Raw genomic sequence first — 15,703 nt, 5'->3', positions numbered from 1 at the left:
TGTACGAATGGAATTTTTTTTGTAGCAGTAGTGGGCAGCAGAAGAATGAAAGTATCGCTTCATCTGACATGACTGGGGGTTAGAGAGATGAGAAAAGATCTCCTTGAAGCTGGATTGTCAGTATTTAGGAAAGTAAAATTCATCTCTCTTTCTCCATTTTTAATTGGCATTTAAGTCTGCAAAAAGTTGTAGATTATCTGATATCCTGGCAACCAAAATCAATGTTGCAGATCACAAAACTCAAAACACTTGATCATAACTGCAATTGCTAATTCTCTGTCATCCAGTATAACTGGGATGTTGGGGAGGACAGCAGTACAATGCTGAATCCAGGACAGTACAGTGCCTCCTGCCATGTGCACTAACAAAAGGAGGTAAGAGCTGTACCGATCCAAGTGTGACGTTAGAATATGCTTGAATATCTTCTCCACAGAGTACAGAACCTACATTTCTTCTTTGTTCTTCCCCAGAACCTCTCCCTGGTTGTATTTCCCATCCAGTTCCCCTCTCAGGCTCTGCAGCACAATGCAGTGTGCTGCTTTCTTTTGCCCCTGCCAGCGCTCCCCACCTCCTGCTCACTCCCATCCCCTTGCTTTGGGCTCCCCAGGGCACAGCTGCAGATGTGAGGGAGCCACATGCTCCTTCTGGCCTGCCCTGAGCTGCCTGGGCACAAGACAGCTCTGCTCAGGGAGCTTGGTGGCTAAGTTGGCACAGGTGTGAGCCCAAACCATACCCCATAGATTTAACTTATAATTCCCCTTCAGTCAGGGGCTAAAGACATCTCACTCTTGCCTCAGACATCCTCCTGCTTCATTAAATCCAGAAAGCCCTTAAGAACAAACCAGTGAGTCAAGGAAACAGGTGTGTCTCATCTGAAGGCAAAAACCGGGTGCTGCAGGTCAGTAAATCCTTCCTCTGATCAACAGGTCTGAAAGACAGTGCTTGTCCATTTAGTGATCATCTCCTGGGAGTACAGACTGCACCTCCTCCCTGTCTGCACAGCTGGGAACTCACTGTTCCAGGGCATGGAATAATAGCACCATTCTGTTTTGTTCTTACCTTTATGTCTAAGTGAGCCACTCTGCAATTGTGAAGGTACTGCAAGGCTTCCATTGTGTCTCTTATATAGAACGCCACTTTTTCCTCCATAAGTTCATCATGGTTCATCAGATAATCTAAGAGACGACCGTCATCCATCCTACAAACAAATCAAACCCTGCACATGAAAGATCACATGGTATCTCTAGGAACAGTTAATATTTGAAAACAAAGTTGAAATGGAAACTTCATGACCTAAAAATGGAGGAAACTACAATGCAAGATCTGATGAGTATTTAATGATCCCTCAAGATACCACAGGCCATGGTAGAATGATTAATCCTCAGTTGTTATCTCTGGTCCTTGACAAATTTAGCAACAGTCTTAAAGTAAACTCATTTGCTTAAGGATGGATTCAATAGACAGAGGCAATCCCTTTGAAAACAGAGCTTCTTAATTATTTGGATTCATCTATTTATTTATAGAGCTGGTTGCATAATGCAGAAAAAAAATCACTGACATTTTCAGCTGGTAATATATTCTGTGGGAAAACTAACCCAATAAAAGTTTTCCACCTAGTTTTATTTATCTGTACAAACAAATAATCAAATAGCCCAAATATACTTTGTTGAACACACTCTAACAAAGAAGCATTTTAGATTGTGGTTGTTACTTCTCCTTATAGATGCAAGCATGGTTGCTACACAGGCCTTTTCACCAAGAAGTATTAGAATGATGTAGGCTTTATTCTAGCTGAAACATATTTATACAAAAATATATATTTACTTCAAAAGTGGACAAAACTGCCCAAATAAATGGGACAAACTAACTATGGACACAATTAACCAAGCTTCGCCACAGCAGAAAGCAGTTTTATTTGTCCCTCTGAATCTTATTTACCGTAAAGAAAAGGCAGCGGAAACTCTGTGGAAAATGGCTATTTTCATTTGACATCACAATAAATAAAAAGCAGATGACAAAATCTTTGCCCTGCTGAACTCAGGGTGGGTGAATTTTATCCCTGGCTTTAATAGGGCTGATTCCTATCCAGACACTTGGATTGCAGCTCTGCGTACTTACAGTTCCAAAACTAAGATGTAAGAAGTAGGAGACTCGTAGGTATCGTGGATAGTGATGTACTGAGGATGCTGTAAGTGCTGTAACAAAGCTGCTTCATGTGCTGCCTGCTCTTTCTTTTTCATTTTTTTACTAATGAATTTTACAGCAACGTCTTTCCGTGTGGCTTTGTGAACACATTTCTTTACTATGGAGAATCGACCTCTGAAATGATAAAGAAAACAGAATAATGAAGTGGCCTCATGAATAAATCAGGCCTAGTTTTCAGCGCAATAACAGAGTGATTTTCTAAGTGTTATTTCATTCATCACATTAATATTTCACAAGGAATCAGATTTAACAAGTTGTTCATAACCTTTTTCAACAAAGGCCCTCCGTCTTTTACCCTGGGTGTAGAGATTCTTTGGGGATTAGCAAACACTGAGAGCAAATGGTGTCACTTTGCTTTGTGCAGCAAATGTCCTCTAACAACCTCCCCTGAGTTCAATTTGCTGCCACTTTTACAGATTCTATATCCTTTTTTTTTAGCTGTGGGTCTCCCTTCTCCAGTTGCTTTATTAAAGAGACCAAACTTTCTCAGACAAGTAAAAGAACAGCCTTGTTAAATAATCGCTAACCTAACATTTTGTCTCACCTTTTCAGATGTACAGAAAGAAATTAAGAAACAAGCTGTCAGGAAAGCATTTAGGAAGCTCGTACAGACTAGTGCCTAGTACCATTCCTGAAAGTAAAATACCCAGTGCTGAACTTGGGCTTTTACTGATACATCATTCTTTTCTATACAGAACCAGAATGACTCCTGTCCTTTCAGCCCAAGAACTACTGGTCTCTGACCACTGAGCTGAAGAACTAACTGCATTAACCTGAATTGTTTGCATGCCCCTTATCTGTTGTCTGCACAGAGCACTAAGGGATGACAACATATGCAGCTCCTATTTAGGCTCCTGTTCAACTGACCCTCCTAATCAGCAAAGCTTTGGCATGTGATTTAAGTCAGTCACATGCCCAAGTGCTTTGGCAAACTCAGTCTTTGAGGTTAAGCTTATCCAGAACCAGTAAATTGTCATGACTTCAAAAGATGACCCCAAATCAGAGATGACAGAGGAGATACCAGCTTCCAGAGATTTGGCTGGTTCACTAGTTCACTAGTTTGCCAAGTTGCAATCCTCAAATCAGAAGTGACCTTGAAAACCAAAATTTAGTCAGTATGTTAATCAGTATCTAATATGCAATGCTCTTTGAAAGGAGCAGCATTTTCAGGCTAACTACAAAAGAAACCTAAACTCTCCTCCAAGGAAAAAGCTTCAAGCCATTGTTTGAGTGTTTTATTACAGTGATAAGCAGGGTTAATATTACCTCCCAATCTCATGCAGCTCTGCATAAGCAAGGTCAAAGTTTTCCTTCCATGAAATAGTGGCACCATCGGCAGCAGAGTCTTTGAGAGAATAAAGAACATTAGAAAGTATAAAGACAGTTTCCTGAGCAATATAAACAGCATATTTTAAAGTTATGTGGGACTATATTACTTAACATAGGAAACATTGCCACTAAGAGTCCAGTTTCATACTGCTCAGGCACAGCTGCAGTGTGTTGGACCACTAAATGCCAGAGCTCGCCAAAGAGAGGTGTGGATAAGGTGGACTCAAATCTGTCCTTGCAATTTTGGGCTGAGAAGGGCCACACAGACAGTCTAAGGGCATGTGTGTAACTGGGAGACAGAGCTATGCTGTGTGAGCTCTTGTACCATCCAGCACAGGCTATCCAAGCCAGTCACAGTCCTGGTTACACACTGGAGCTGCTAAAACATGGGGAAATGTGGGCTCTGCTCACAGCACTGTTCTGAGTGAGCTGTACCCCAAATTCCTGCAGCACTGAGCATTCCTATTCCAGCTGCATTGCTCAAGGGGGTATGTTCTGCAAGTGGAATTGCAGCCTCCAGCTGGGCTGCCCAGCAGAAGCCTCTGGTGCAGCCGGCATTGCTGGAAAGGCAGGGGAACACCAGCCAGGACACAGAGCCTGTTGTGCAGAGATAAAGACATAAAATAGTCTTGGGATACAAAGTAGGGACCTGCTATGAAACTGAAACAGCTTTTATGGCAGAGGGCAGCTGTGAGCCTAGATGGAAGTGAAGACATGACAATGGTGGCAGGAGCGGGCTATGAGCACATCCCAGGCTTTTTCTTGTATTCCTACCAGGTCCAGGATCTGTGTTTTTATTGGGATCCATCAAAGCACACCAAACAAATGGCACAGATGGACTCCTGTGCGCATCAGCCCCTCCTTGCCCTGCCCACTCACCATACTCCGGGAGCCTCACAAATTCAGACGGGTCGCTGGGCAAGCTGATCCCCCAGGGATTGCTGGCACTCACTCGGAACTGATACTGGCAGCCTGGGGCCAGGTCCTCGATGACGAGGTATGTGTCCAAAGTTGAGGCTACTGACTGCTGCCAGACCTGTGAGCCTGCATTTACCATAGGGAGAGAAGGAGAGCTGATGGAAACAGTCTCACTGCCTGAATTTAGGGCAAAGACTTTCTCTGCCCAACACATGTAGTACCCTGAGAGGTTAAAATCTACAGGGTTTTTAGGAGGCGATGTTACAGCAGACTGTTACACAGAAATGGATCACAGGAAGCTATATTGTGTTGTAGCCACCTTCCCATCTGGTTAAATGATTGAAGAAGGAAATGCCCCTCAGTTGACCGATAGTGATGGAAAAAGTGTAGCCCAGGGACAAGCTATCTCTCCAGCACTCTAGCTGGGGCTGTGTGCTGCAAGTGATGTCTCAGGGCAGCATGACAACACAGAAATGGAGGGCTGATTTGATGACAACTCTGCTATAAGAGAAACAGTAGCAGAAATATTGCAAAAAAACCCCAAAACCATGGTCAAAGGAGTCCCAGATGAAGCTGAGATAGGGTGTCAGTGCAATCCAAATGCTTTTGCAGACAAAGATGTGGTGGCTACAGTGAAAGCTGCAGCTGCAGGAGGAGAACCAGCTTTCTGAGGCTTAGTATGGGTATCTTGCAGATGAGCAGAATTGCAGCAAAGAAATGTGTGGCTGTCATGTGTTTCTGCTCCTATCAGAAACAAACCCAACCATTGCCTAACGTGTGGTATCCGAAGGAGCAATACTTCACTCATCTGTACAGGGTCACAGAACAGAAAAGGAACCCTGGGACACCAAGCCCTGTCACAGACTGTGATTTCTTTCAAGAATATATAAAATTTTGTCTTTAGTAAATTCAGGGCCTTTTACCTTTATGTTATTTACCATGACCCATATAGTTTGTGTGCATTGTGGACAAATTCTGATTGCCAGGTGTCACAAGGTCAAGTTGGTTTTACAGGGAAAAGTCAGTTTTACCTGTGGAGTGGGAGGAATACCGAAAACTAAAACCACTGCTAGTTTTTTTTTTGCTGTTTGTTTTGGGGGCTGTTGTTAATAGAGGAACTTTTATTCTTTCACAAAAATGCCAGTTACACTGATGGCACAGTGAGGGCCAAAGGGAGAGTATTCACTAAGAGAAGGCATTAATATGATGGAGTAATTAGGTTTGCACATTTACTACATTTTTGAAACACGAAGGGTTAAAACCAGAATCCATATACCTAAGACAAAATTTACTGCCCAGGAACCCTCACACCTTTGCAGGAAGAATGCAAAAGGAATGTGAATAATTTCAAATGCCCTTTTCAAGAGCCTGTGTATATTGGGAAAACAGTGCATTTAATATCTACTTCATTCTTCAGGGGAAAAGGATGGTTGGATTTAAGAACAAATGGATTTCAGAGCTGAGCTTAAAAAATATACAGGGATGTGCAACTCTATCCAGATCAAAAAAATAATAAAGCTGATTTGTTTTTGGCATTCCTGGGAAGCATACACCAGAAAGGATGGATTTCTTTCTACCTAGTGGTAGAATGCAAATGATAAAAGGATACCTTAGTGATGGATATGTTTTAGCTTAGCACACTTTACTTGTCATAAGTGACTGGAGAAAACAGAAAGGTCTGTAACATAAGAGATTGGACTGAATGATAGAAGGGCTTCTTTTGGCCTAAGACTTTGGGATCTGTAAGCTACAACTACTGGCACACCAGTGGTGGTAAAAATGCTTTTGGGACCGCTTTTGTGACATAAAGGAGACTTACTTTGTTCCCATTCTCTCAGCCAGAGGGCACAGCTCAAACCACTCACCTTCTTCTCTGTACTCCACAGTGTAGCCTGAAATGGTGCAATTGCCTGTACTGGATGGTGGGAGCCAGCGTAGAATCACAGAGGTGCAGCTTCTCTCCTGAGCAATAGGACGATTTGGGGCAGCTGGGACACCTTGGGAAGAGAAAACAAGCACCAAGTCCAGCATCACATCAACAAGTGCTGGTGCTTTATTCTGAAGATCAGGTGTATCAGGTCCATCAGGTCACTATGGGGCAGCTGCACCTTGTAGAGGGAGCACTGTGGTTTACTCTGGCACAGCCAGAGGAAAGGCAGTGTCACAGTCCCGTTCACCTACCACTGAGGGGCTGGTACTTCCATATTAGCAGCCAGGAGAGAGGCCTTGCTGCATCAACATGGTCCCACAGTACTAGAGCATGGGGGGAATTTCTTCTTGCTCACAGCTGGTGGTCAGCTCACTGCGAGGCCCAGAGAGCTCCCTGTGAGACCAGCCATGAGAATCACCCCTGGAATGTAGAGGATCTGTCTGAGCTCAGCTGCTGTAAAGGCAGAGCCTTTTTACTTGCCACTTTCTACTGCTGATTTTTACTCCAGCTCAAGTCCTGATGCAAAGTCCGTGGAATTGAGGAAAACAAATATTTCCATGGACTTCACCAAGTAGCAAGTTAGGTTTTGAGGGTGGGGAGTCTGTTGCCATTGAAGTGTCCAAAAATGACACAAGCAAGGCATTCAGAGCTCTTCTGTGTGTATGAGGCTTTGTGTGCTTGGCAGCAGATTGACAAATGACCAGTAATTCTTCTGTGCTTTGCTTAGGGCTCCCTTCAGCACAGGAGTAGTTAGTGCAGCCACTAACTCGCTTGGATAAATTGGGGAAATTATATCTCTAGGGCATCTGGTGAGGCCAAACAAATTGACTTCTAAATGCTCATGACACTGCTGCATCTGTAAGTCTCCAGTTAGACATTCTTCTCTGGACCCTCCCCTTCAACACAGCAGGCACCTCTCATCTCTCATGCTATCAGATCCCAGAACATTACCTCCAAGCTGGAGGTAATGAGCATCAACTCCTTATGTTGTATTTATTACAATTAGATGGGTCACTAATTACAGTGCTGAGAATTCAGGCTTGGAGACATGTCTTCAAGTTGAATCCTGCAAAACAGTTCACCCAGGCCAAATCCTTAACTCACCTCCTGTATCCCCTAGAGAGAGGTGGAGGTGGAAAATCGGTATCACTGGAACCCAGGTCCCCCTGCTCCAGGCAGATTCTAAAGCCCAGAGCTTCCTGCAGTTAATTGGGGCGTCATCTCCCCAGGGACTCAGCAGCCCAAGGGAGCTGAGCTTCCCCTGGCCGACCTCACTGAGCCCCCGAGAAGCAGCGCTGTGAGTAGGATGCAGGAGCTGAACCAGTGCCAATGCATTTTCATTTCCCAGACGTGATGTTTATGATCAGACGACTTAATCAAGCACAAAGAACATGCAAAGCCTTCAGCCATCAGTGGGAGTTGTGGCTGAGGAATGGCTGTGTGATTTTAACTCTCAATTCACCTGGCACAGCTCCATATCCGGCTGCCTCTGCACTGGCTGTTCCTGTGGGCTCCCAGCCCCCACTAAGGGATCCTGTACAGGAAAAATCCCATATGTTAAGGTCAGATGCACTACCTTGGACTTTGATGGTTGCAGAGGTTGAGGCGGTTCCGTGTTCATTGGTTGCCACACAGGTGTAAATACCGCTGTCCTGAGGCATCAGGTTGCAGATCTTCAAGGTGAGCTCTCCGGACTCACTGTGGATGCAGGAAAGCCCCAATTATAAAGTGCTGCTTCACTTGCTAATGGTTTTTATACAGTTCCTGTCCTCCCTTATTACAAACACACAAATCTTGTTAACTTATTTGAAGGAACATACCCCTAGCAATTTGGTACTGAGTACAAACCCTCATATATCAGGATTAGGCTGTTAATTAAACCTTTGAGGAAAGCTTTGGTCCAAATTGCCTGCCAGGCAAATCTGCTTGTCTGTTATGGCCTCAGAGGAGGTGATGAAGGATCACTCAAGCAGCAAGCAAAGTTGAGGAGTTGAACATTTCCTGTGCTTGTCCAGAGCTGGATGCTTAGACTCCATATATGTGGAAAGATCTCCTGTCTCAGAATCTTTCCTGTCTCAGGAGATGCTGGGCTGCTGTACCTCTGCAGTGAAGTCCAAGACACACCAGACAAACTGGGCTTCCCGCAGATGCAGAAAGCAGTCACACAGCACCGGGTGCCTGACATTTCTGGGGAGTTTCAGACCCCTGGAGCATGTGCCATTGATGTTATGTTGCTGCCAGGCCCCCATTCGGAAGGCTGGACATCTTGTAAGAGCTGGGGATAAAGAGCACAGTGCCGAGTTCGTGAGAGACGCTCAGTCTTTGGGCCAATCTGAGAAAATAAACAGCTCTGCAGAGTGTAGTGAATTTATAGCAGGTCTGTTCACAGTCACTTTGGTTTGCACATTTCAGTCTTCAACATGCAATTTGTGGGAGTTGGCCTGAATTAAAGGATTTTGCTTGTGTAACTGCTATAGCTGTACTGGAGACCCAGCTTAGAGCCAACAGTAAGTTCCCTTGATGGCAAAACTAGGCTAGTTCTTGAATGCTTAATATGTCGGAAACTGCAGAAGGACATTGCTGGGATAACTCTCTGGACACTGCAGCTTTTGCTGGTCTGACTGTACTGGTTTAAAATAGGACAGAAATATCCTCTTTCCCTGCAATCCAGACACTCATGCCAGCAAGATCTGTAAGAGGCACTGCTCCTCTGGGCCTCTCCTTGGCAGGCAGTGTCTTCACTGGAAAACGTATATGAGTAACAAGACAATACAAGTGCTGATAGTGCACAGGGAGCCAACGCACAGACAGAGGACTGTGATGAAAACCAGAACCCTGTATGGAAAAATCCCCCCATCCCAACCCCAGCCAGAGCCTGCAGATAAGGCACTAGCGATCTACTAAGTAATGGCTAAAGACAATTTTTGAGGCTCTGGGGCAGTCACGTAAGCAAATGGTCTCTGAAGAAAGCTCCTGATCAGATTCAATTTTTTTATTGAAAATGTAAAATCCCTTCTCTCTTAGTGTTCATTTTTCACTTTCAGTGGCTTTGTACTTCCTGGATTCATTTCAGCCTGAGCCAGAAGCGCTGAAAAGTTCAAATGAAAGATTGCCTCCTGGAGATTTCCACTGCAGTTTGGCCCAAATTGCTTATATAAGCTTATATAAGCTGCAGATGAGCATCCAGCAGCAGGCTGTTACCTGACCTGAATTCAACTCCAGATCTTTCTGAATCTTCCCAATGCTTATTGTAAAGATAGTTTTCCTCCTCCCTAGCCAAGCTGGAGACATCATGACAAGCATCTTTCTCTCCAAGCACAGCCAGATGTAGCCTTCCTAGGAGCACATGTGGGCTTTTTTAGGAACAGCTGAGGAAATGCTCAGGAAAACTGCAGGAGTTGCCACCTCTGCCCATAAGATGAGAAAATGCCCAGTAATAGGAGTATTGCAAGCTGGTGGGGGCTTGCTCTGCTTGAGTCCCAAAGGTGAGCATGGCATCAAAGTCAAGCAGAGAAGCCCTAGCAATGCAGAAGCAATATTAGCCAAACTAGCAGGCTGTGAGCATTCTGGCTTCTGGCTTGCAGCTGGCTCAGGAGGTCAACAGGAGCAAGCTCACATCTGCCAGCATCACACTCAGCTCAGGAAACAATAGGGCTACCTCAGCCCCAAAGTCTGACCCTTTCTAGCCAATGTGTGGTGCACCCACGTGCCCGTACACTGTGCCAGACTTGATTAACTGCATTTCTAATGAGTCTTGTATCTGGGCTGGTGCCATATTTGAGCGGAACACGACCATCATGACCAGCTATGTTGGGATCCACAGGCAGGACCTTACCAGGATGACACCGTGTAACTGGCTGTGCTGTTGTCATTGTCAAGAATGTTTTGATCTGGTCCTTTCCAGGTTATAGTTGGTTTGGGTCGTCCACAGACTTTGCACTGCAGCATCACTGTGTCACCAAGTAGGCAAGTGATGTCCACTAATGGCACAAGAAACTCTGGAGCCACTGTAAAAAAAAAACCATGGGGACACATACATGACACCTTTTATCTACAGGTGAGGATGTCTAGAGTCATACAAGTCTAGAGAATACATTACAGGACCAACTATGGGATCTCGGTCCCAAACAGGTGGGGGTCCTGGGATTATGCTACCAAAACTCCCCTTCATTAAAAGCCAGCTGTCAACAGCTCAGAGAAGGAGGTAGTGGGAACTGTCCACCCCCACCCCTGTGGCCTGGCAGGGGGATGAGACTTTGTGAGGGCAGGTTTGGAGGGTTCAGCCTCTCCCGTGGCCCTGGGCTGTCTGACTGAGCAGCCAGCAGGAAGCCCACTTTCCCTGGGGATTGAGCAGTGGAGAGCTAATAATGGCCCATCTTCGCGAACGAAGATTTGGGGAAAGGTCTTTTACCTTTCCAGCCTGCGCAATGGATTTTTTAGGTGAGACACAGCCTGCGCTGAACTGAGCCCACCCTTTAATCCTAAGGTTCATCTGCCGGGGCCAAGCAAGCTTGGACAATGGCAGTGAGGTCCTCAGGACGTAGGTTTGTTTAAAGTGTCCTTCTCATAGATGGATGGCCACACAGGGCTAACGACCTCCATCAGGCCAGGAGACCGGGATTTGAACCCGTGGTCGCAGCAGTGAAAGTCCTGCACGCTAACCACTAGGCCACCAGGGGTCTCAGTGGAGAGCTGCCTTTGCTACAAATGCAGGGTGCAGAGCACGCTGTGGCACCAGAGTAAATCACAGCTGCTGCACAGCTGTCCTTAACTCACCTTCTTGAATGAAATTGGGGTTGATTATCTGCAAAATACAAAGAGATAAAAGCACTTATTTTCTGGACGGTGACAAAGAAACATCTGATTTCACAAGGTGGTGATCCTGACCAGTACTGTAGAAGCACAGATCAGTGGCAACAAGTGCCTTCTAACAACCAGAAGGTGCAGCAAGCTTTAGTGACAACAGAACAGGCCTGGGCACAGCTGGGAAAGTAAAGGAAAGCTATGGCTTCTTCAACTCTGATAAAGCATCACAGGTAACAGGCAACAGCACCAAGGCTGAAGAGGGTGGACGTGCTTTCTCTTTGCCTGGGTGATAATGCTGAAGCCATCAACTCTTCTTGGGCTCCTCCCATGCCTGGCTCCAGACCCATGTCACACAGCACCTGCAGTCACCACATACCTGGGGCATGTCATGAATACTCTGGCCACTAACCAGGTTTGGGGAAATGTCTTTTAAATTCTGCTCAGCTTCAGGAATAAAAAAAAAAAAAGTAAAGCACTAAACCAGAAATACTTCATTTTGCCCACTGGCGAGGATCAGTCCTGCAACAACTCCGGGTTTATCACAGTGAATAAAAATTCACTCATTTCACTGGACTGCTGGAAACTTTCCAACTCGAAACTATGTTTGAATAACAAGGAATTATTTTATCTAACTGCTTAACTGATCAAGTTATCAAAGGCTTGAAAAGCTAGTCTCTCTGTGGTCTCTGTGTGCTAACTTTGCTTCCATGTAACCCTGGAAGCAAAGTAGGGAAAAGCAAAGACAATGCCAGTAAGTTCTTACACGCAGAATCAACCCCACCTAAATTGTGGTGTACAATAGTATAGGGGTTTTAGCCTTCTTAACAGTTTTAATAATCTCGTAAGGCCTTGTTATTAAAATTCAAGCTAATAATTTCAAATCAAGCACCAAAAAACCCCAATGTGGTTTATCTCACCTTAAATACCTTTGTTACTATTTATTTCAAAGCTATTTTGGAAGATGCCAATGAAGCAGTGACCTAATTTGTGGCCTGACAAAGCTGATGGGAGGTTTTTGCAGAGGCTCAGAAACCAGGCCATGAAACAGAAGCAAAAACCATTCAAAATAAGGTAGATGCATCTTCAAGATTTACATTTACATTTTGGCTTTATAAATAGTGTTCCAAGGTGAATGGCTCAGGGTGCCATTCAAGGAGGCACTTGGGAATATTCAGGTTCACTTTGGTTCCATAGCTCTTCTTTATAGCCCCAGGCAAAGCTGTGGTACCAGCACTGAGACCTCAGGGTCTGCTTTCCCCTACCACAAAGCCCAAATGAACCAGGCATAACATGGACTTGCCCCTCACAAATGTTCGTTTTTTTCCCCACAGAAACATACTTGACATCAACAAATTCCTTTCCATCTGAGACTGAGAGTATCCTTTGTCCTAGCAATAGGCAGAATTTGATCCTTTGGGATACATCTACAAAGAACAGAAGGCTCACAGAACCGGCTGAAACAACTAGTCATTGCCAGTGCTTTACACACGGCACTCCAGAAACGAGTGGAGGCTGCTGCTTGCTGGCAAAACAGGTCTCAGTCCCTACCACACAGCCAGTCAGTCTGTACCTGGAGGAAAAAAGTGATGGTTTGGACTTCCACATGCTCCCAAGAGTGTTGAGATTTTAAACACATCATTCCCAGCATCCTGGAAGGAGCAAGCTCTATCTACATCCCTAGGGAAGACTCTTGGAGCACTATTACTATATTTAGAGTTTCTTACTTTTTTAAAGTCATGTTTGGGGTATCTCTGCAGTGGGGAGGTCATGCTGTGGGGTGAAGTCATAGCCCCACAACTGAAGTTTGAGGTATTGCAAAAGTTAGGCCATGTTCCATAGGAGCAGTGGAGCTGGTTAGATGGTTTCCATGGACACGGCCTTGGGTTGCAGGGAGTACAAGGTTAAGACTGTTTAGTAATGTGCAGGTGCTTAAATTCCTGGGTGTTTTTGTGGGAATATGTTTGTGTTGTGTGTGTGGGAAAGTAGAAGTTAGCAAGCTCAATAAAGGCTGCCTGCTGCGCTGAGCAGGCAGACATCTCTTTGTCTCACCACCCTAGTGTGTCTTGTGTGTCTTTCTTCCCCCTTCGGACCAAGGCCTCCGACAGATACCCTGCGACATCATGCCACCCTTGCAATGGGATGGCATGGTTTGGCTCAGTTGGCAGGAGCCTGAGCAGGTGAGAGCCAGCCCAGCTCTTTGGGTTCTGAGTCAAGTCTTCCTCCTGCCTGCACCTCCTGGCCCTGGTTTCCCAGGCAGTGGGAAGCACGAAGTCCCATCTGAAGAGTGCAGCTGGGCACTGACACCAGGACATGAACCTCTGGCCAGCCAGCCCAGAAACCTCTGAAAGGGTGAGGGACTCAGAGGCAGCAACCGTTGTTCTACAGGATCCAGAACCCACATACGGCCCCCTGGACCCTGCAGACAGGAAGAAATTGGGGCACAATGGAGCACTGGATGAAGAACATCCTCTCTCCCCTCTGTGCATGGGAAGAAAGAGAGATGGATCTCTATGATCAAGTTGTATTGCTCACACAAAACAGTAAAGAAAGAAAAAGCTGTTCTGTGGATACCATTTCTTGCCACTTTCCCTCACAGAGACGCTGTCTACTTTTCAGCTGAGTAACCCCAGGCATCAGCCTTGCACATACATCTTCATTTTTGTAGTGTTTGGCTTAACTGAAATAGAGATCCATCCTCCAAAGCTCTCCCCTTCCTTCCCTGCAGCATGTACTAAATTCCCTTATTATTCACTGATCTCCATCCCTGTAGGATTAGAGATCAGGAGAAAGAAACACTTGTAACACTTTATATTAATTTTATAACTCTAAAGGATTCATTAGAAGATGCAACTACAATGATGAATGTAATGAATATACCTACAAATAAAGAATTCTACATTTCTAGTGACATCCAAGGTACAATAATTTATAATAATTGCCTTACCATTTTTTTTTCACCATGGGAATAGCAGAAATAAAATTATTACTGCTAGATAATATTGGAAGAGTTTGTGGGTAAAATTTACGTTTCCTTTCCCAAAACTTCATCTTTTAATTAATCAAATGTTACCTAACAAAACCCCTACAGCCATGTCACAGCTTTTGCCTGCTGTAAGCTTAGAAAAAAATAAAAGTGTTTGCACGAGAATGTTTAAGTGCTACCAAAGCACATCACTTAATTAGGGAACAGGGGGTTTGCTGCCTTTCTCTGCAGGCCGGCCGGGTTTCCAGGCTATGGGTGGATAGCAGGAGAGAGCAGCCTCCAGAGTCCTTCTAGACTAAATGCAAGACCTTTGGAGACAATTTCTTCATTTGCCAAATAGTTTTTTAATTCCCATGGGTGGAGAGGGGGGCTCCAGAGTGTGGCCTCACTGCCCTCAGAGGATGGGAACTCACATACTGCTCACACACAGCCTCCTGATGGTGCCAGGGCTGGTTTCCCTGGATGCACTTGCAAAGTACCTCTTTAAAATGGTGCTCTGTACAAAAAGCTATATGAAAAGATCTTAAAGTCCATGGAAGTAACTCTTCACAATTCTCTTCCTCTTTCTTCCTCAGGGATTTGCAGAGAGATGAAAGCCAGGCCAGGTTGCTCTGAAGAGGAGAAATCCCTGTGGGTAAGGGCCCAGGTGGGCTTCTGGCAAGCAGGGTGAGGTGCTGTGCACTGACACGGTGATTATGGGCAGGAGGTGCAGGTCCCCTGCAGCCACTGAGGCTTGGGGGCCACCACATCGCACCTGCAGCATGTGATGCTGCCAGGGATGTTTGCATGGGCAACATGGTGGGCTCCAAATCCAGGTGACTTCTCCCTCAGAAAAAAGGATGTGAAAGACTGCCCTCTCCAGCACGTTTTCCCCCTTTTTAAAGCCCCTGCCGATCCTTGGGAGCTCCCACACAAGTTGAAGGGCAGCAGTGGTGTTTGTGGGGATGCAAGAGTCCTGGCTTCTGGGCATCACTGCCTCAAGGAATGCCCTGCACTGCTTTAACAGGTGGAAAAAAAACCTGCTGGATATGTGGCTTTTGTGTATTTTTACTTCTCTCTGAAAAGCAATATGAGGCTCAGTCCTGACAGCCATCACCTGGCCATGGTGGCCACGAGCAGGGGAAGGTGGACCAGGGTCTCAAGCTGACAAAGCCTCCCTGAAGAAATCCCAGCAAACACCACCTGCCTCAGTGTGGCTGCCAGTCTGGCCTGTGAGCAAACAAACTCATGGGGATGGAACTACCCAACATGAAAACTTCTCACGCCATCTTCAGTGTCAGTCCATACCATGCAAACACAAACACTAAGGGATGAAACTTAGTTGGCAAGGCAGGTAGGAAACACAGGTCACTCTTTTTTCTTGGAACAAAATTGTAATTGAAATGAGATAGATTTTTTTTTCCACTGGATGAAATACCTGTAGCTTCATCCAGCATAGATGAAAACTTGCAAGGCTCCCTCCACGTCCAGGAGAGTTTCTGTTTCCCATACAATGAGAGCTGAAAATGGAAACCCTACGCAAGGTGACAAAG

The 15,703-nt window shown here is 45.4% G+C and overlaps 1 protein-coding gene across 1 annotated transcript in view; it reads right to left on the bottom strand.

Moving 5' to 3' along the window:
- The window catches only part of KALRN (kalirin RhoGEF kinase), a 512,316-nt gene that overhangs the window by 6,977 nt on the left and 489,636 nt on the right, over positions 1-15,703 (bottom strand). The window contains exons 54-61 of the mRNA XM_027679018.1: positions 11,159-11,186; positions 10,218-10,389; positions 7,959-8,080; positions 6,318-6,449; positions 4,414-4,578; positions 3,472-3,550; positions 2,119-2,319; positions 1,060-1,198 (exon numbers count right to left, since the gene is read on the bottom strand). Of these exons, the coding sequence (XP_027534819.1) occupies positions 1,060-1,198; positions 2,119-2,319; positions 3,472-3,550; positions 4,414-4,578; positions 6,318-6,449; positions 7,959-8,080; positions 10,218-10,389; positions 11,159-11,186 (1,038 nt within the window). The remainder of the gene's footprint in view (positions 1-1,059; positions 1,199-2,118; positions 2,320-3,471; positions 3,551-4,413; positions 4,579-6,317; positions 6,450-7,958; positions 8,081-10,217; positions 10,390-11,158; positions 11,187-15,703) is intronic.

Source organism: Neopelma chrysocephalum, unplaced genomic scaffold, assembly GCF_003984885.1.
Source record: "Neopelma chrysocephalum unplaced genomic scaffold, ASM398488v2 Primary Assembly neopelma1_44, whole genome shotgun sequence".
Taxonomy (NCBI): domain Eukaryota; kingdom Metazoa; phylum Chordata; class Aves; order Passeriformes; family Pipridae; genus Neopelma; species Neopelma chrysocephalum.
Note: the sequence above shows the minus strand (reverse complement) of the source record. Positions and strands in the feature narration are given on the sequence as shown.